The 19,974-nt window shown below is 41.9% G+C and overlaps 1 protein-coding gene across 1 annotated transcript; it reads left to right on the top strand.

The window, feature by feature from the left end:
• The first annotated feature begins 5,601 nt into the window (after window positions 1-5,601).
• Dtd2 (D-aminoacyl-tRNA deacylase 2) lies at window positions 5,602-18,743 on the top strand. Its single transcript, XM_052738502.1, has 3 exons — window positions 5,602-5,746; window positions 8,490-8,559; window positions 13,329-18,743. The coding sequence occupies exons 1-3, from the start codon at window positions 5,636-5,638 to the stop codon at window positions 13,652-13,654; spliced, it is 507 nt and encodes a 168-aa protein (XP_052594462.1). The 5' UTR covers window positions 5,602-5,635; the 3' UTR covers window positions 13,655-18,743.
• Window positions 18,744-19,974: the final 1,231 nt, after the last annotated feature.

Genomic DNA, 19,974 nt, shown 5'->3' with positions numbered 1-19,974 from the left:
GGGTGACTCACAACTGTCTGCAACTCCTAGTGCCGAAGGATCTAGTACCTTCTTCTGACCTCCATAGGAGTCAGGCATGCACACAGTGCCCAGGCAGACAAAACACTCGTACATATTTTTTTAAAGAACAAAAAAAGAAGAAGAAAAAGAAAGAGAGTGGCCTCATTATTTTCTCTTTTGATCTCTAAATAATAGCGTCTCTGGTTAATATTATAGAATACCCTACTCTACATCCCTGGACAGAGGCCAGCCCTGGAGCTACCCTGTCAATCGGCACTTCTCCAAAGCCCAGGTAAGAGAGTTTATTAGGCTCAGGTGAAGCATACCAAGGTCACACACTAATCTTCAACAGAGTGCAAATGTCCAGTGAGTATTTTAGAACTATATTATCTCTGAGGACTCGTTTTCATTTTGGGGTTGAATTGAGACATTCTTGTTTTATCGAGGGACAATTTAAGACGTTCCCCTGAACAATCAGATACCACATTTTTCTGTAAGGACCCCGTTCAGTGGATTTCTTGTTGTTTCTCATTGTTAGTACTCTAAGTTGTATTTAAGTGTCCACCACAGAAACATGGTTTTTCTCCTTCCTTTGTCCTGACTCTTCATTCATCAAGTAACAGTGTGGCTTCTGTGTACTCTGTCCGAGTGGGAAGAATGCGTCATGACGAAGACCTTTAAATGCTTCCTACAGCAAGCTAACACAGTCACAAATATCCTGTGTTCGGGAGGTGAGATGTGCCAATGTGAGCTTTCCCACTCCATGTCATAGCAGTCTCGCTCATAACCAACTAAATTAGAATTCTGATTCGACGCCACTCTTCTCTGTATTTTAGCTCACGTGAATCAATTTCTCATAACTGAATCACCTTCCTAATAATAGCACTGAGAAAGAAAGAAAAGGTCTCTAGGCTTTCAAGTCGGGGGCGGGGCAGGGATTCCATCCGCTTTCTGTGAGACGAAAGTCTACCTCTTACAGCCCTTCTTATAACACAGGCCTCTCTAAAGTCTCAGCTAAGAGTCTCACTGTGGAAACAAGTCACTGGAAAACCTCCACTAGCCCAGGAAGGATGAAGCAGATGCGGATTCTGTTTCCTGTCCACATCTTTCCTTCTTTATCAGGGAACTTAGTCACCTGCGCAAGATCTTTCAGAAACGTTTCCCAGACTTCTCATGGTTGTGAACTGCTTTTCAATGGTAGAACGTGGGACAACCAAACTGAATGAATTAAGCAACTAAAAACAAGTCTCAATCAATTATCACACCATCACATGGGGCTATAGAATTCACACACAATTAACCTCTATTGTTAAGTTAATTAATGGTTTCTTTTATTATTGTAACTGTTGGAAAAATCATTCGTGTCCGAGAAGTAATTTCTTCCCTATTTAGAAAAAATTTTTTTTTTTAAATTTTATGCCTGTGTTTGCCCAAATGTATGTATGTATAGAGTGCACTAAATCTGTGCAGTGCCTCTGGAGGCCGAAAGAGGGCACTAGATTCCCAGGAACTGATGTTACGGACAGTTGTGAGCCACCAGGTGGGTGCTGAGAAACAATTCTGGGTTCTCTCCAAGAGCAGCAAGTGCTCTTAACCTCCGAGACGTCTGTCAAGCACCCAAAAGTCATTTCTTATGTACTCACAATGCAAGGCTGCCTACAAGCCAGTGTGCCACAGTCTTCCTCTAAAGCGGGCCTAATGCTATATTTTCCCTTTATCTCTGAATCAAATTGTACAACCTGCTTCACCTTGACATCACATGTGATGTACACGACTGACTGCTTGACTTTCGAAAACTAAAATACAGGACTGGGCTGTAGCTCAGTGAATAGCGTGCTTGTCTAGCATGCACAGGGCATTCAGTCCCCAGAACCATGTAAGCTAAGTGTGGCCATGCATACCTGTGATCTCAACACTCAGGAGGTGGAAACCGGGAGATTCAGGAATAAGATCAAGAGTTCAGGGTTATCCTCTGGTACATAGTGAGCCTGAGGTCAGCCTGGGATGTGAGACCTTGTCTCCAAAAAATTAAAATGTTGTTACATGCTGTATCAGAATTCCAGTCAAAAACCACCACTCCACTAGTGATTTACTGGTGCAATTTAATTTTCTTTACTCTTACTTTTTAACTTTATTCACATTTCACTATCCTATTGCATGCATGTCCTACTTTCACGAGTTTTTTTGTGAGAACAGTTTTCATAAAATAAAACAGAAAGAAAATGCTTTTCTTTAATGTCTACTCTTTACTGCCCTCTGCAGGCAGGAGGAAAGAATACATGGCTAGATTCCTACTAACATTCTCAGCCTAAGAGTCTCACTCAATGGGGAGTAATCGGTGATTTTTTGAGACACCGCCCATTAACACCCAAACACTAACCACAGAAAAGGCTTCCTATTGTTCCCTGTTATGCAAAGACTCCTGGGAACCATGCATTCTATGGGCAAGAGCTCTCCATATCTCCTACACTCATACGAATGGACGTCAAAGTCTTTCCTTACCCCGGATCACGGCTTAGGTCGATATAGCAATGTTCCTCTTGATTTGGAAAAATTGGGCTCTGAATGACAGAATACAGACTCGATAGTTACAGTGACATACAGGTGCAGGGCGTAAGCACTTCAACTTGTGAACGCTATGCAGACACATGGCAACCAATGTGGAAACCCCCCTGACGCAACCATCCGAGAAAATGTGAGATTTTTTTTTCATTTTCTTTTTACTAAAAGTGTAAGGGAGGCTGCAAGATAACCAGCCAACCAGCAGCTTCAGTTTACGTACAAAAGACTACTGATTATGCATGGATTATTTTCTCTGGTCACACTACTTTGTATGGACAGCAGCAACTGTCAGTGATGTCACCTTCTGAAACAACAGACATGAATATATTGTGCCAACTGAGCCCAAATCAATGACCTGAGTAATGCAATCAGGGTAACACCATTATTTCCCCGATAAACCCTCCACGTCTGTGAATAACAAATGCTAATCCTATGCACACTCAAGGAATAGATTTCGTGGGAAAGAAAACCAAGCCCTGTTTACTTTTATTTACATTCTAATAAGTGCTTAAAGAAAACGGATCACAGAATTTGATGTCATTGCGCACCGACAGAATGGTGCATCAGAATTCGTTGTAGGATTGTGTTAAGTATCACGTTCAGTAACTGGTGAACAATCACCTCGGAGAGAAGAATATTCTTACCAAGGATATTTTCTAAAGAATTGCTCTCCTCCATTCAAAAGGAGATTCCTCGTGCCTGGTACTGAGGGTTTTGTGAGTCTGTAGTTCTCCTGGGGAACACTGTCAGCCCAAATGGTATAACTTCCTTTAAGATAGATAGATAGATAGATAGATAGATAGATAGATAGATAGATAGATATAGATATAGATACACACTTATATGTATTGTGTATAATTTTAGGCAAATGTAAAATAATAAGATCAAGGTAGTCTAAGGAATTTCGAAACAACATAAACTCTTGTGACCGTGGACACAAGGCCGAAGGTAAGTCCCTATTGCTGAAGACACCATACACTTAGGATACAAGATTCAGACTATTCAAGCTGCAGCTAACTTGAAAGTCTTTCTGTGATCCAGCTGCCATGCTACCAGAAAATGCTATACAAGCTACCAAAGCAATTAACAGTCCAATCCAGCAGCGACACCTGTGAACCACAACAATGACCATCATGGCAAGATATCCATAAAGGTACAATAAGTGGCACTCCCAAGTCTGTGGTAACCAAAAACTGCCTAATTAGACTTAAGACCCACTCAACAAGAGGGAAATCATTCCTGGTACTAGAACTTAGCCAGCTTTCCAGGGAGTAGTGAAGTCATGAGTCTCAGAAAAGAATCTACTACACACCACTTTGCTAGAGCAACATAATTCCTAATCATATTCTAAATCTTATCCTTGTACCCACAGGTACGTGTAACTATTACCATTCATCATAGAATCCTCTCTTTACAGAAAATGGGAATCATCTCAGAAAACCACAACTGGACACAATGCAGAGCTCAAAGGATTGTGGGAAGGCCAGCCCCAGTGGCTCCATCTACATCATATCACATCTGTATCAGAGATGCTCCTGCATCTATGGCTCAAGGAACTTCTCAGAAGAGGGAGCAGAAAGATTATAAGAGTCAGAATACCAGGATGTCTGCTGTCAAACATTCTCTCATAGAAATGGCTGCATAAATGAAGCCTGAACAAAGGCAATGGACATCTTACTAGATCCCACCCCTAGGCAAAAAACTACAGGGAGTTAATGAATACAGAGAGAGAATTAACCTCTCCTAGGAATGAGCCCCCTAATTGATCACCCAATACAAAGGGATCAGCTCTGAAACCATCACACAACAAACACAGACTCAGAAGGCTGTATTTATATATTTGTGCATACATATACATGTAACTATCGTAATTGAAGAAAAAGAGGTTATTAGTGTAAGTGGGGGGAATGGAAGAAGTTGGAGGGAAGGGACTTGGGAGAGGCTAGGGAGAGGAAAGTGATGTCATTATATTTTAAAATTAAAACATATGAAAATTTAAAAAATAATAAAAAAGAATTGGTCTCCAAAAGTGCTTTCACTTAGCTTATTAACAACTTCTGCAACTACGGAATCAGAATTGTAGCATTTCTGATACAGGAGACAGCATTGCTTTATTGAGTGGGCAAGAAATATTATTGAAGATTTCTATCTTTTAGTTCAGTGTTTCTCAACCCTCCTAATGATGCAACCCTTCAAAACAAGTCTTCATGTTGTGGAGACCCCAACCATAAAATTATTTTCGTTGCTACTTCATAACTGTAATTTTGTTTTTTGTTTTTGTTTTTTGTTTTGTTGTTGTTTTTGTTTTTTCGAGACAAGGTTTCTCTGTGTAGCTTTGGAGCCTTTCCTGGAACTTACTCTGTAGCCCAGGCTGGCCTTGAACTCACAGAGATCCACCTGCTCTGTGCCTCCCAAGTGCTGGGATTAAAGACGTGCGCCACCACCGCCCGGCCATAACTTTAATTTTGTTACTGCTATGAACCATAATGTAAATATCTGTTTTCCGGTAGTCTTAGGCGGCCCCTGTGACCCACGGTTTTAGTTCCATCTCTGCCTGCTTCGAGAGCAACTGATTTCATTCCAGTTACTTGTCTTTACAATGAGCATAGAATGGATTTAACTCTGACTTACATTTTTTCAACATCTAGAAACCTAAGCTTTCTGAAGTGAAAAACGTTTCTTCATAAGATGTGAAGCAGAGCCGGAGGGGGTGTTGGGGGATGGGAGGGTGCACACCTGCTATCCCTGCCTTTGGGAGGAGGAGGAGGCAGAAGTTCAAGGTCAGCCTCACCTACATGACTACCATTACTAACCTCGGCTCTATGAGACCCTACCTCCAAAAACAAACAAACAAAAAAGTATCCAAGGATCAGATTAAGTAGAAAATTTCTCTCTAAACACAAACCCTTTTCGCTTTTATCGGGGAATTCCGCCTAAGGCCAAATTTGCTGTGGATCAACTCAACAGAGCCCGGCAGAGGCCCCGCCCTCTCGGGGCGGAGCCACGGGCGGCGGGCGGAGCCACGGGCGATGGGCGGAGCCTAAGCTGAGCATGCGCAGTGCGGATCCGAGTCATGGCGGACGGTAGCAACGCGGTGCAGGCCCGCGCGCTCCTGCAGCAATGCTTGCACGCTCACCTGCAAGTGCGCCCGGCCGACGGGGACGCCGCGGCGCAGTGGGTGGAGGTAATGCCCGGCTCTTCTTCCACGGCCGTGCTGATCTTTCTCTCGTCTCTCGTGGGAGGAAGAGCGTGTCCCTTTCCGTCTGCTCACCCTAGTGGGCGGCCTAGTTACCGCTTTGGACTTGCTCCTGGTGGCCTGTGTCCCGCTGGCTGGCTGTAGCCTCAGCCTGAGGGCGGTCCGTCTGCCTGATACCTTAAGTGTTGGGGTAACAGCGTAAGCCACCCCGCCGAACTGTACTCAGAATTTTTAGAGAATTTCATTCACCTCCACTATATTAAGATGTCATATCCAGCATTCCTGAACATAGTCTTGCAGTCATAGTAAAGATCACTCATGAACCAACCATGTATGTGGGTGATCTTAAACCAAGCATTAAAAGCTCTAATATCACCAGATGTGGTGCTTTTAATCCCAGCACTCGGGAGGCAGAGGCCGTTCAAGGCCATCCAGGTCTACGTACTGAGTTTCAGGCCAGTCAGGGCTATGTGGAGAAAACCCTCCTTTAAATACATATCAATCAGTCAGTCAACCTTCCCGTATCCTCACCATATCCCTTTTCTCAAAATGATTTTTTCTTGCTTTCATATTTGTGTTAGGGCTTTTCCTTGAGGTTTTGAAATTTTGTTTATATCTTAAAAAATTACCTATTTTAATTGTTGCCGTCTGGTAGGATAAATTCCAAACTCAGTCGTTTAGAGTCCACCCTTTATCATTTCTCTGTTTTTCCCACCATATTTCCTGATGCAGAATCGCACATTTTATTACAGCCTTCCAAACTGTCCCCTTGTGTTGATAAAATTTAAAAGCTGTTTCAAAGGCTTCTCCTTCCCTCCCACACATTTAAAGAGCTGACGAGTAATTAGTCATCCTTTACTCTGTTCTATTACCAAAGCTGATTTTTTTTTAATGAAACAGCGTTTTGTTTGTAAGTCACCTTGCTTCTTAGTTTTATTCATGTAGACTTTGCTGTCCCAAAGGAATGTTTTCCTTCCTGAGAATTGAACATTTCAAAGCTGCAGTAAGAATTACTTTGTATTGGTAATGTATGCCAAAGAAGCTTTAAGAAAAATGATTTTTTTTAACTTGAAGAGAGGGATTTTTTTTTAGGTCACAAGTTAAGATCTATTATTGAAATTAAAAGAAAATAGTATATGTAGGTAGTAATGCTGTGATTGGGAAGTGTGGGTGTTTCTGATAATAATCAAGTACTTAATTCTGGCATCCAGGTACCAAATGTGACTGTGGAAGATATGGGCTGCAGTTCAGAATTCTGTTGGTGGAGAGACTTCTTCTTATAGTACTATAGATATCTGTGACTCACTGGCCAGCCCCGCAACCATAGATGTGACTGGAGGTGCTTGCCTATGGTACAGAAAAGTACAATTGCCCTTAAAAAAAAAAAAAAAAAGACTACTGGGCTGTAGAAATGGATCATCAGTTAAGAGCAAGTGCTGCTCCTAGAGAGGACCGAAGTTCAGTTCTCAGCAAGCACGCTGGCTCATAGTCACCTGTAACTCCAGTTCCATGGGATCTGGTGGCCTCCTCTAGGCTTGACAGGCTCCTGCCATTGTATACACACACACACACACACACACACACACACACACACACACACACACACACACACAAACACCTACACATAATTAAAGTAAATGTTTTTCCAGGTAATCCAAGTATGAGTGCAGAGCTATATTTATACCATTTAGGTAAACAGAGCCAGAAAGATATAATTAAATGTTGATACCACTAACTGTTAAATTGAGTCCCAATCATGTATAAAGCATGCAAAATTGTTTGACAGCTGAAATGTGAAATACACTGCCTCTGCCTCTGGCAGTTATAAACTGTGCCTCAGCCTTTAAATTTATTTATATAGCATTTGATAAACACCTGTCTCGTCCTTACTGTGAACCCAGCACTGTTTTAAGTAGTTTGCAGTTATTAACGCCTTTCATATTTGTGGTTGCTCCTGAGTCAAGTGAGGCTCGTGGCGTCAAGCAGATTAGCATAGACTCACAGCTCAAAGGATTCCTTCAACAGTAGCTTCATAGTCATTTATCTCTTGTGTATTTTCTTGTGGTCTGTCTTACAGGAACTAGTAAAAAAAAAAAAAGTCCAAGTCATTATATAGGATGAATAAATCTATATTCCTGATAACAGCCAACCTTTTCATATAAAATTATGGGCACAAATGTGATTTTCAAAGCCTAATCATTGAGTTTACTTAAGGCATTGGCCACACTAACAGAAAAAGCAACTGAAGAGTTCCCTGGAGCTTGTAGACATAGGAAATACTACTCTCTTTAAATAAATGACTGAGGGGAAAATAAAGAGGAGCATCAGAAGACATCCGGGACACCGCTGCTTATTCAACAGTCCTGTGTGCTCCAACAGGAGTTCATTTGGTGAGGGATAAATCCGCCTGCAAGCAGACTATTTCTAAGGCTGTCAGCCTTGCCTGGTGGGGTGAGGCTGCTGGAAAGTTCTGTGACTTAGTAGAAATAAATGAAGGTGTGATGTGTGATTTTCACTGCTCTTGACTATAACGTCATCTTAAGTTTTGAAATAAATGATCATGGTGATTGAGACTTGAGGAAGATTTTGGTTTCTCATAATTTACTTAGAATTCAAGATTATTCTTGTTTCTCTCTCTTGGCTTTTAACCCCATTCTTGGAAACATTGTGAACTGAGCTGTTTCTCTGTAGACTCCTTCCTAATCTAGACTCCTGTGGTGATTTCTCACAGATCCAGAGAGGATTAGTGATCTATGTGTGCTTCTTCAAGGGAGCGGACAAAGAACTTCTTCCCAAAATGGGTATGTTTTCTGTCTTCTCACAGGGAGAGGGGCATGGGGATGTCGGGTTGAGACTCATTATGATGTAGGATGAATAAAGGTGCAAAGATGGGACTATGAGCGTGCAAATGAACAAAAAGTGCAAGCACCACTGTGCTGGTGATGGTGGATTTTGTTTTGTTATTGATGGGCTTGGGGTTGAACCTAGGCCTTGTACCAAGCAAGTGCTCTGCCACTGACCTGTAACCTCCTCTGAGAAGCATAATTTATCTTACTTTTACTTTGTTTTATTTCACTGTGGTGCTGGGAATTGAAGCCAGGGCCTAGAGCATGTTAAGGAAGTGCTCCACCACTGCACTATATCCTAAGCCCTTTTTAGCAATTAACATCCAAACAAAAACATTTTGAATGAAAAAAAAAATGCCATAATGAGACCTAATTCTTTGTAAACTGGTATTTTTTTCCCCTAAAACTCTTAAATCAAGGTCTTGACAATTTACCCAGCTGACCTTCAATTCCTTCTGCATCCCAGGAGGGACTTGAGTGTGCAGTCTTTTCGCTCCAGCCTGTGGAGTAGCTAGGCTGGCAGGCCCCGCTGCAGGAGCACAGGGTGGGTGGTTGGTTGGTTCTTCCTCTTCTTTTTTAAATGTGTATTGGTGTTTTGCCTGCATGTATGTTGATGCCCTCAGAGGTCAGAAGAGGGCATCAGATCCCCTGGAACCCAAGTTACAGGAGCTTGTGAGCTGCATATGCTGCTGGGACTAGAACCCAAGTTCCCTGGAAGAGCATCAGGTGCTCTTAATTGCTGAGCCATCTCTGCAGCCCCAAGAAGCACGATCCTAAATTGTTCTGGTGTATTAATTATATTGCTTATTATAAAATTTAAAGAATGTAATATGGCGCAATTTAAAATATCACCATATTGCAGGTGGTTTGTAGACTGATTTAGGAGAGAGACCCATAAGCCCATATACATAACAACTTCTGCCCAGAGTGTGGAAGGTTTTGAGAGTAGGGTGACCACGGAGTTCCAAGCAGATGCTGCCTGGCTTTCTTTACCACGCCCCACAACTCTGTGTGTGTGTGTGTGTGTGTGTGTGTGTGTGTGTGTGTGTGTGTGTGTGTGTATTCATTTTACAAAATGACAGGTTTTATAGAAGTATATCACGTACTTTGACCTTATTTACTTCCCATTACCCTCTCTTGTCCCCCCTCGTCCTCCGTGTTCCCATCCCTCTCCCCATCAGATAAGAGCATCCCTAATGGGGCAGTAGATGACAGTGTATGTACAGCATGTGTGTCCAATCAAATCTAAACAGCCCAGCCTTATATCATTGATACAGGAGAAGTTATAGCAACCGTTTATGTAGGTTTTTGTATAAATGTGCAAATATAGTTCTCCTGGTTCTTGAACCAAACTTAGTGTTATCACAGCCACACTTGCTCTTGAGGATATAGAAAACAGAGTAAATGCTCAGGAATCACAAAACAATAACTTACCTGCAACAGCTTTCCAGTATCCTATATAGTCTATGGCCCTGCACATTCCTTGTGATAGATAATTCCATGGGCTCAGATGTACTGAATTGAATGACACTGGTACAAGGCAGTATTTGGTTCAAAAATTATACTCAGAAAAAAACCTGAAATACTGGAACTATTCCTCAGATTGGGGTCAGTTTATATGCTCCGCATTGGTAAAATACGGCACATAAAGAGTAATAGTAATTTAAGCTGAGCACAGCAGCATGTGCCTATAGTTACAGCTACTTGGGGGACTGAGACAGGAGGATCCCTTGATTCTGGGGTTGGAGGCCAGCCTGAACAAGAGAGCTGGCCATGTCACCAAAGAAAAAACAATACAGATAGTTAAAGCTTACAGAAGTTAACCTAGACAAGCTTAATGAAAATGAAGCTCATGGACAGATAGCCAAGAAGTCAAAACTAAGGAAATTTTACACTAATATATCAAACTTACTTGACAGTTTTGTCAAGGCATGAAAACACCTTGAGAGAGGCCTGTGACAGGGAGGGTGGAAAGCTAGTAACTAATAGTTTGGAATTTGAATCTAGAGCATAAGGAGCCTTTGAAGGCCTAAGAAAATGAGGTCCTGATGTCGAGGTGTCAAACGTTCTGCTCGTTTTCCTAAATTAGTATTTTACCTTGGTCGTCTTTGTTGTCCATAGGAATGTAGTAAGATTCTTCAAAAACAAAAATAAAATGTTGGTCATTTGTAGCCAGGCGGTGGTGGCACACGCCTTTAATCCAGCACTTAGAAGGCAGAGGCTGGCAAATCTCTGGGTTCGAGGCCAGCCTGGTCTACAGAGTAAGTTCCAGGACAGCCAGGGCTACACAGAGAAACCCTGTCTTGAAAAAACAAAACCACAAAAAAAACAAAAGCGCCGGGCGGTGGTGGCGCACGCCTTTAATCCCAGCACTCGGGAGGCAGAGCCAGGCGGATCTCTTTGAGTTCGAGGCCAGCCTGGGCTACCAAGTGAGTCCCAGGAAAGGCGCAAAGCTACACAGAGAAACCCTGTCTCGGAAAAAAAAAAAAAAAAAAGCAAAAAAGATTGACTTTGCAAAGTTGTCTTATGATGTCTTAATCATAGCGAAGTAAAATAAGCCCAACAAGCCCAAGCTGCGGTTTGCTTTATAGTGACTAAACCTATATGTTTCTGTCTTTGTCTTTATGAGTTCACTCTAAATACATGGGTAAGACTATTGAAAACACAGAGGATGCCTTCCTTAAGTCTTTTAATGTATAGTTTAACCAACAAATGTTGATTGAGAGATTAGTTTGTACTTCCCTCTATTCCGTGAGTGAGCCAGTGTGATGAGGTTCTCTTAAGGCCCATCTCATACTTACTCATGGATCAGACCTTTCCAACCAAGCCTTATATAACCAGTTATGTCCATGAAGTCTGAAATACCATAGCTAACATAGAAATGTATAGGATCTTCCTCGGTTCATCTCTAGTGTAATAGTACCGAGATCAGGGGTCTGTCAAAGCTAGATTTCCTGTCTGGGTCACTGGTGTTTAATAACCTGTCTTACATTCTTTAAGTTTCTAACATGCTATTATTGTCTAATTTCAATTCAACTTGCCTGTTTCTCTTTGTGCTGTATCTACTTCTACATACAGACACGTGAGTTCTCAGTTACAGCCAGTAGAGGGAGGTGTGTGAAAGTACAATAAAAATGGTATTATTGCTCACTGCCTGTTAATCCAGAATTGCTAACTTAGTCTGTCCCAAGCCTGAGGCCTGGCTTGCTAACTAATAATTTTGATTTCAATGAAGTGTTCAGGAGAGTCCTGTTTGCTGAGATGTAGTTAGTAGGCTGCTGGCTGTAAGGCAGAGACCTGTTCACAACAGAGAATTACAAAGGAGTTTAAAGAGACATGTGAGTTCAGTGAAAGGTGATGAGGCTTGCAGCCTAGGCTAGGAATCGACTGATTGTTACCGTGATAAGTGCATGATTTGTAGAGTAGGATAGTGACCAAGCCCTTACTGATGTTTACTACAGAATGGGTAGTAATTGAAATCAACCAGACCAGAAAGCATGTCTTTAAAAAAAAAAAAATCTGTGTATCCCTGGCTGGGCTGGAACTCGGAGGTCTCTCTGCCTAAGGTGAAAGGCGTGCTCTACCATGCCTGGTGGTGAAAGTATGCCTTTCCAAGCATGATTTGAGGACAGGAGCGTAAGGTTTATAGACTTTCTTTACTACTTGTTCTGTTCTTGATGAGAAGAAATCATGTTTACCTTTGTAAAGGGAGAGAGAACCAAAGTCTAGACATACAAAAATCTTTATTACTTCGAAATGGTTAATGTTGAGAAATTCTGAGTTTAGGTTTCTGAATACACATAGACGTGCATGGTGGTTTGGGTAAACAGTCTCGATGCTATGAAAACATCACTGTGGGTTTTTTGTTTGAGGGTTGGCTTTTTGCTTGTTTGTTTTTGAGGTTTTGTTTTTACTTTGTGTGTATGGCTGTTTTGCCTGCACATATGTCTGTGTGCCGTGTGCATGCTTTGCCTGCAGGGGCCAGAAGAGTGCATCGGAGCCTCTGGTACGGGAGTGAGAGACAGTGTTAGCTGTCATGCGGATGCTGGGAACCGAATCTCAGTCCTCTGGGAGAGTAGCCAGTACTTTTAACAACTGAGTCTTCTCTCCAGGCTCCACCGTATACATATATATGTATACACACACATATACATTTATGCTGCCAGTAGCTCTGTATCTTTTGTTTACTTTTCCATTTGTAATAATGAATTTCACCTTTGCATTTCCCCAATAGGCCTTATTTATAAAATGTTAGTCCATGTTAATATTGCCTTAAATTGTGAAACTACAAAATCATCATTCATAATGGAATTGAACCAGAGGATATTTGCTTATGAAATAAAAGGAGCAGAGAAACAAACATCCATGTGTTCCCAGAGGCAACAATATTTGAGGTTCTAATGTACAGTTAATTCTTTGGATGTAGACCTTTCTGGATGAACTTCATATAGGAGAGCCTAATTGTTGGATCAGATTTGAAGCACCTTAGTATTTTCTGTATGAAATTCAGAATTTTCTCGGGTGTGTGTGTGTGTGTGTGTGTGTGTGTGTGTGTGTGTGTGTGTGTGTGTGTTTGGGCTGTGTCATTTAGTAAAGCCTCCCCCCCTCCCCCTTAACATCAAGAGACTGGGTTTTAAATATGAAACTTGATAACCAGTGAAAAGATTGGTGGTTTTCCTTGTTTGTTTTCACTTTAGAACGTGTTCCCTTTCTTCCCTACCCAGTGAATACGCTGTTAAATGTGAAATTAAGTGAAACAGAAACTGGCAAGCACGTCTCCATCCTGGACCTGCCTGGTGACGTTCTCATCATCCCTCAGGCCACCCTCGGAGGCAGAGTGAAGGGAAGAAGCATGCAGTACCACTCCAACTCCGGGAAGGAGGAAGGCCTAGAGCTGTACTCCCAGTTCGTGGGTCTGTGTGAAAAAGCGCTCGCCGCCAACAGCAAGTGCGCTGAAGCTGGGGTTGTAGTGGCCCACGGCACCTACGGGAACAGGCAGGTGTTGAAGCTGGACACCAATGGACCGTACACACACCTAATTGAGTTCTGAAAGATCCGTTCCACAGCTGCTGCCTGGTATAAGGGGCCTGAACTCTACTTAGGTTTTCTCCCCTTCATCTTGAAGACACAGATCTGTAACATGTTTACACAAGAAAATCCTGCATCCAAGCTGCGTATAGTGGCACATTCCTCTCATCCCAGCGCCTGGGAGGCAGAGACAGGCAGATTTCTGTCACTTGAGGCCATCCTGCTCTACATAGCAAGCTCAAGGACAGCCAAGGCTATCAAGAGGCCCTGTCTCAAAAAAAGAAAGAAATTGGGAACATAAGTGAGTCACTTGTAAAAGGCAACACTGGTTTTTGCAAACTCCTCTACTTGACTTTAAAATACATTTTTTAAGAGTAAAAACTAGGTTGTAGCGGTGACTAGTGAGTTCTTGCTGCTCTTCCAGAGGAGCTGGATTCAGTGCCCAGCATGGATGGCTCCTAACAGTCTGTACCTAAAGATCTAGGGGATTGGAGAGCTCCCACATGCACATAGCATATAAAATTAATAAAAATAAATATTAAAAAACTTAAAGGTATTTTTAAAGTGAAAAATGAATATTTCTAATTACCAGAATTAGAAGTCTAAGGCAGCTGCTGGAACCTTCCTGGTGTCTCAGACTTTCCTTGGTCTGTTCTGATACTTTAAATTCCTATTGCACACACACCCCAAAATCCCTTTTTTATGGCTTTCCTGTACTGTTCTATTTTGGAACTTAAGAATCAATAACTTGAGCTCATTATCCTTAACTTTTGTTTTATTGATTCACAATACAGTTGTTGAAATGTAATAAACTATTCATAAGCTTAGAAACCCCACTTTTCCCTAAATTTTCTCCAAGGACATGTGCATGTCTTTCAAAAAGATTACATTATTTACTTTAAATCATTTTGACTTTATGCCCAGGTAAAATGCTGACTCACAGCCCTAGATGGAGTTCAAGCAATTCTCCATACAAAAACTGCCTGAGATGCTTATGGAGAAAGGTACTCCAAGTTCATGGAAGGTTGTTAATTAGAAAGGATGGCAGATAGGGGAAAGCAGGAAAAATAATAGACTTGGAAATGACTTCGCCTTAGCTTTTGATAGTTTTTTTTTTTTCCCCCAAGGGGTTTCAAAAGCCCATCAGTATACACATTTTATTTTCATGTCTATAATGAAGATAGCACTGTGGTCATCCAATACAGAAGAGTCATCTCCATCCTCTAACTTTTAGAGTGGGACTTGTTGCCAGTTCATTGGTTTATTTACTAAACTAGGCACAAGTAGAATTGTCCTTTACGTAGATGCCTTATGGCTCAGTTTTCTAAGATTTTACAATGTTTCAAACAATATACTTCCTAAATATTTTTCAAAAGTTGGTTTTATTTTTTTTATCTCAAGCATGTGTGTCTATCTGTCTGTCTGTCTGTCTGTCTATAGGTATGTCCACATGAGTGCAGGGGCCCTTGGGGATTAGATGCTCCCCTGGAGCTGGAGTTACAGGTGGTTGTTCCCGATGTGGGTGCTAAGATGAGCAATGTATGCTCTTAACTCCTAAGCCATCTCTCCAAGCACCCCTAAGGGTTTTTTTAACCTTTCAGTTTAGAATCTAGGACCCACTTGTAGAAAATATTATATGTAATGTGCAACAGATGTGGGTTAATGTCTATAACACATGCATATAAAGTAAAATGAGGAAACTGGAGAGGAGGCTCAGTGGTTAAGAACATGTACTCTCCAAAGACCAGAAGTTCAGCTCCCAGAACCCATGTCAGGCCATGCACAGCATCCTGTAACTCCAGCTCCAGGACTCTACCCTGCACTCAAGTGCATGTACACACACACACACACACACACACACACACACACATCTTTTTTTTAAAAAAAAAATAAAGCAAAATGAAGCACACCTTTATCATTACTTCAGATTATTAAAAGAAGGTCAGAGGCATGCATGCAGTACCTGTACAGGCCATAAAACAGCATCAGATCCTCGAGAATTAGAGTTACAGACGATTATTACCTGGCTGTCAGCCACCATGTGGGTGCTGGGAACTGAACCTAGGTCCTTTAGAAGAGCAGCCAGTGCTCTTAGCCCCTGAGCCATCTCTGCAGCCCCACAACCTATTAGTTGATTGAAATAAATGTTTTGAAGTATTATTTTAATATGTGTTACATTCATTTATGCTGTGTAATGTTTGTTTAATGATAAAAAGATGTGTTGCATTCTTTTATGTTGCATTTGTTTAACTCTGTTAAGCTGTGTTACTTTGCCTGTCTAAAACACCTGATTGGAACTGGGCGGTGGTGGCGCACGCCTTTAATCCCAGCACTCAGGAGGCAGAGGCAGGCGGATCTCTGTGAGTTTGAGGCCAGCCTGGACTACAGAGTGAGTTCCAGGAAAGGTGCAAAGCTACACAGAGAAACCCTGTCTCAAACCCCCCCAAAAAGATACTACCTACTTTTGGGGTTGGGGATTTAGCTCAGTGGTAGAGCACTTGCCTAGCAAGTGCAAGGCCCTGGGTTCGGTCCTCAGCTCTGGAAAGAAAAAAAAAAAACCTGATTGGTCTAATAAAGAGCTGAACAGCCAATAGCTAGGCAGGAGAGAGAACTAGGTGGGGCTGGCAGGCAGAGAGAATAAATAGAAGAACAAAAAGAGGGAGGAGTGAGAAAAAAGGAAAGGAGGAGAGAAGGACTCCAGGGGCCAGCCACCCAACCACACAGCCAGCCATGGAGTAAGAAGGGAAAAAGATATATAGAATCAAGAAAGTAAAAGCCCAGAGGCAAAAGGTAGATGGGATAATTTAAGAAAAGCTGGCTAGAAACAAGCCAAGCTAAGGCTAGGCATTCATAAGGAAGAATAAGTTTCTATGTATTTATTTGGGAGCAGGGTGCCCACAAAGAGTATAAAAAACAACTACAAATAAGAGCAGTTTCTGGCTGGGCGGTGGTGGCACACACCTTTAATCCCAGCACTCGGGAGGCAGAGCCAGGTGGATCTCTGAGTTCGAGGCCAGCCTGCTCTACAGAGCGAGATTCAGGACAGGCACCAAAACTACACAGAGAAACCCTGTCTCGAAAAACCAAAAAAAAAAAAAAAAAAAAAAAAGTAGTTTCTGAAGAGGAAGAATTACTATTACTAGAAAAGTTTCCTTTTCATTTTGAACACCCACCTTGAGAATGATTTTAAATAGTGTTCATTTTGACGGTTCATATACCTTCTTGGAAGCTGTCTTCAAGGCAGTGTTTCTAGAACATGTCTTTATGGTACTGCACGGCTTAGAAGCTGTTGTGACTTTATCTGCAGGACAAAGTTTACACTTCGGAGGTTGGAATCAAGGTTCCTGATACAGTCAATCAACCGTAGTGAGTTCTGATTACCAAGAGTAAAAATTAACATGACATTCTTTTGTGATAACAGTGTGGTTGTTATTCTCAAAGACAAGTGGCAAAGAATGCTGCAGTATTTGATAATGCCATTTGGTAACTTTTATTCTGTCAGTACGGAGCCAACAGATCATTAATGTAGCCACTATTCCTAAGCCAGAACCTTGGGTAATAACTTGCAAAGAAAGAGTGAAGTCCAAGGGGCCAAAAACTCTAAAGACAGCTGAGAGGTTGAGAGACAAGAAACACCGTTGAGCAAAGGTACTTTTCAATACATAAACATAAGGCCAGCAAGATGGTTCAGGGGCAAAGGTACCTGCTGCCAAGCTTAATGATCTGAGTTCAATTCCTGGGACCCATGTGGCAGGAGAGAACCAACTCCCAAGAGTTGTCCTCTGGTCTCCACACACACATTGTGACACTTGTACACCCATACACAAAATCAGTCAATAAATAAAATATGAAAAACAATTGAAAATACTAAAGAAAAAAAAAACATAAGGTCAACGGAGAGACTTGTGAACCTAAAAGTAAACAAGTTTTCAGAATTGGCAGTGGTGGTGCGTGCCTTTAATCCCAGCTCTTGGGAGGCAGAGGCAAGTGGATCTGTATGAGTTTGGGTCCAGTCTGTCTACAGAGTGAGTTTCAGGACAGCCAGAGCTACACACAGAAACCCCATCTCAAAAAACTTTAAAAAAAAATTTTTTTTTCAGAACTTATAGGACAATGGAAATCTGTCTTAGTTACTTTTCTATTGGTTGTAGTATTAAGGCAACTCCACGTAGTTAAAAGGGAGGTTTATTTTGTGGGGTAACTTACAAGTAAAGGGATAGGTTACAGGGTCCGGGAAAGGTGTAGTGCAGTCCAGCAGTGTTCTCTGGAGAACTCTGCTCAGTCTACATCCAGCGTCCAGGATCCAGGAACCAAGAGAGCCAGCACATCCAGATTTCGGGTCTTAAGGGCTCCTGTCTCAGTCCTGACTTGTAGGCGTGACAGTTACCAGAAGCCTCAATGGGGTAGTACTTCCAGGTCAAAGCTGGAACAGCTACCCACTACATCTCCCACTTTTGTCTAAATAAGAAAGTTCTAACTTAATACAAAACTATGTGCAATAGGAATGATTATCCAATATTGTCCAGGAGGAATAAGGGATAATGACCTAGACAAGATGGAACTACAACCAACACAAACAATATCAAACAAGAGATACATACAAAAATCCTGAGAAGTCTGGAGCATGGGTAGATGGCACGTTACAGAGATCATTCCAAAAGGTGCCCTATCCTGAAGAACCTGAATATGGTGATATTTTATTTGTACTGAAATGTGATTTTATTTGTATGTTAATAAAGTTGCCTGGGGGGTCAGAGCTAATAGCAAGCCATAGCAGAAGTTGGGCGGTGGTGGTGCACGCCTTTAATCCCAGCACTTGGGAGGCAGAGCTAGTCGGATCTCTGTGAGTTCAAGAATACAGCCAGCATGGAGACACACGCCTTTAATCTCAATACCAACCATAGAAGACCTGGAGGTCTGTACAGACAGGCAGTGACGAGGAGGTCATGTGGTTGGGTTTACAACCAATGAGAAGGCAGAACAGAAAGTCAATAAAAAGGACAAACACACAGGAAGTAGTTCTCTTGCAGAGAGGAGACACAGCAGCGGCAGTGAAGGGTAAGGTTTTTAGCTCTTAGCTATTGCTCTGACCTCTTGGGCTTTTAACTCTGCATTTGGCTCTGTGTTTCTTATTTAATAAGACTGTTCATCTACACCTGAATCTAATACTTAATATGTTCTACCTAAGATAGAAAATTGCAACTGTAACTATTAAGTCTTCAATCTCATCAAAGACCTGTGAAGGAATATAATAATACCTGAGAAATGGGAGAAGGACGCAAGCAACTCCCACTACACTTTTCTATTGCTATGAAGAGACACCAAAACCAAGGGAACTTAGAAAATAAAGTTTATTGGGGGCTTTGTTACAGCTTCAGAGGTTATTCTATAACCATCATGGTGCAATGGTAGCAGGCAGGCAAGCGTGCTGGAGCAATAGCTGAGACTTACATATTGAGATAATAACCATGAGTCAGAGAAACAAAGCCAACTAGAATGGTATAGGCTTTTGAAACCTCAAAGCCACCCTTAGTGACATATCTCCACCAACAAGGCCACACCTCCTAAGCCTTCCCAAACAGTTCCACCAACTGGGGATCAAGCATTCAAACCATCACAGAATCTTTGCAACAGTAGGGATTCTTATTTCTGTAGAAGATAACATCTCAGCTTGTGCTGGACTCACTGAGGGAATCTCTTGAAATGTAGTTCTAAATCATTTTAGGAATCAGAATCTGTCTAGTCATCAATCTACCTGCCAAGTGATAGTTGTATACACCAGAATCCCAGACCCATCCCTTAGAACCAGGTCCAGACTTCTAAGGCTGGTATCCAGGCAGTTTGTTTTGGTTTTTCACAATTCTTTATAGTGGGGGGATGCATGCCACAAAGTCAGTGTGGATGTCAAAGGACATCTTGCAGGAATTGGTTCTTTCCTTCCATCATGTGGGTCCTGGGATTGAACTTAGGTAGACAGGCCTGGAAGCAAGCGCCTTTACCCATTGAACTGCCTCACCTGCCCTCCTGGTCTTTTGTAACTTGGCTCCAGCTCACCTTTCAAAGCTTTCCTTCCACAACTGACCTCAGAGCTTCCTTAGTATGATGAGTCTAGCATCATTTTTCAGGCCACGCCCTTACCTCACTGCCCACTTTTCCCTTTAAATCCATCATCGTTTGCTCTGTAGCTTCAGGCAGTCTCTTTCAGCCCCACAATAATTCCTGTTACCGTCATTCCTCATATTACACTTGGACCATTCCTGAAACCTGTGATGTGTTACGAGATTGTGCTTTTTTTATTCTAGACTATAAGAGTATAATAACATGGAGAGACAGAATAATAGT

The sequence above is a fragment of the Peromyscus californicus genome, unplaced genomic scaffold (genome assembly GCF_007827085.1).
Source record: "Peromyscus californicus insignis strain IS unplaced genomic scaffold, ASM782708v3 Scaffold_15__1_contigs__length_86483966, whole genome shotgun sequence".
Lineage (NCBI taxonomy): Eukaryota > Metazoa > Chordata > Mammalia > Rodentia > Cricetidae > Peromyscus > Peromyscus californicus.
The sequence above is the reverse complement of the archived record's forward strand: the minus strand, read 5'-3'. Positions and strand labels throughout refer to the sequence as shown.

Coding starts and splice junctions, on each gene's coding strand:
- Dtd2 (XM_052738502.1), top strand. CDS start 5,636: ATGGCGGACGGTAGCAACGCGGTGCAGGCCCGCGCGCTCCTGCAGCAA. Junction 5,747..8,489: donor CCGCGGCGCAGTGGGTGGAG/GTAATGCCCGGC, acceptor GATTTCTCACAG/ATCCAGAGAGGATTAGTGAT. Junction 8,560..13,328: donor AGAACTTCTTCCCAAAATGG/GTATGTTTTCTG, acceptor TTCCCTACCCAG/TGAATACGCTGTTAAATGTG.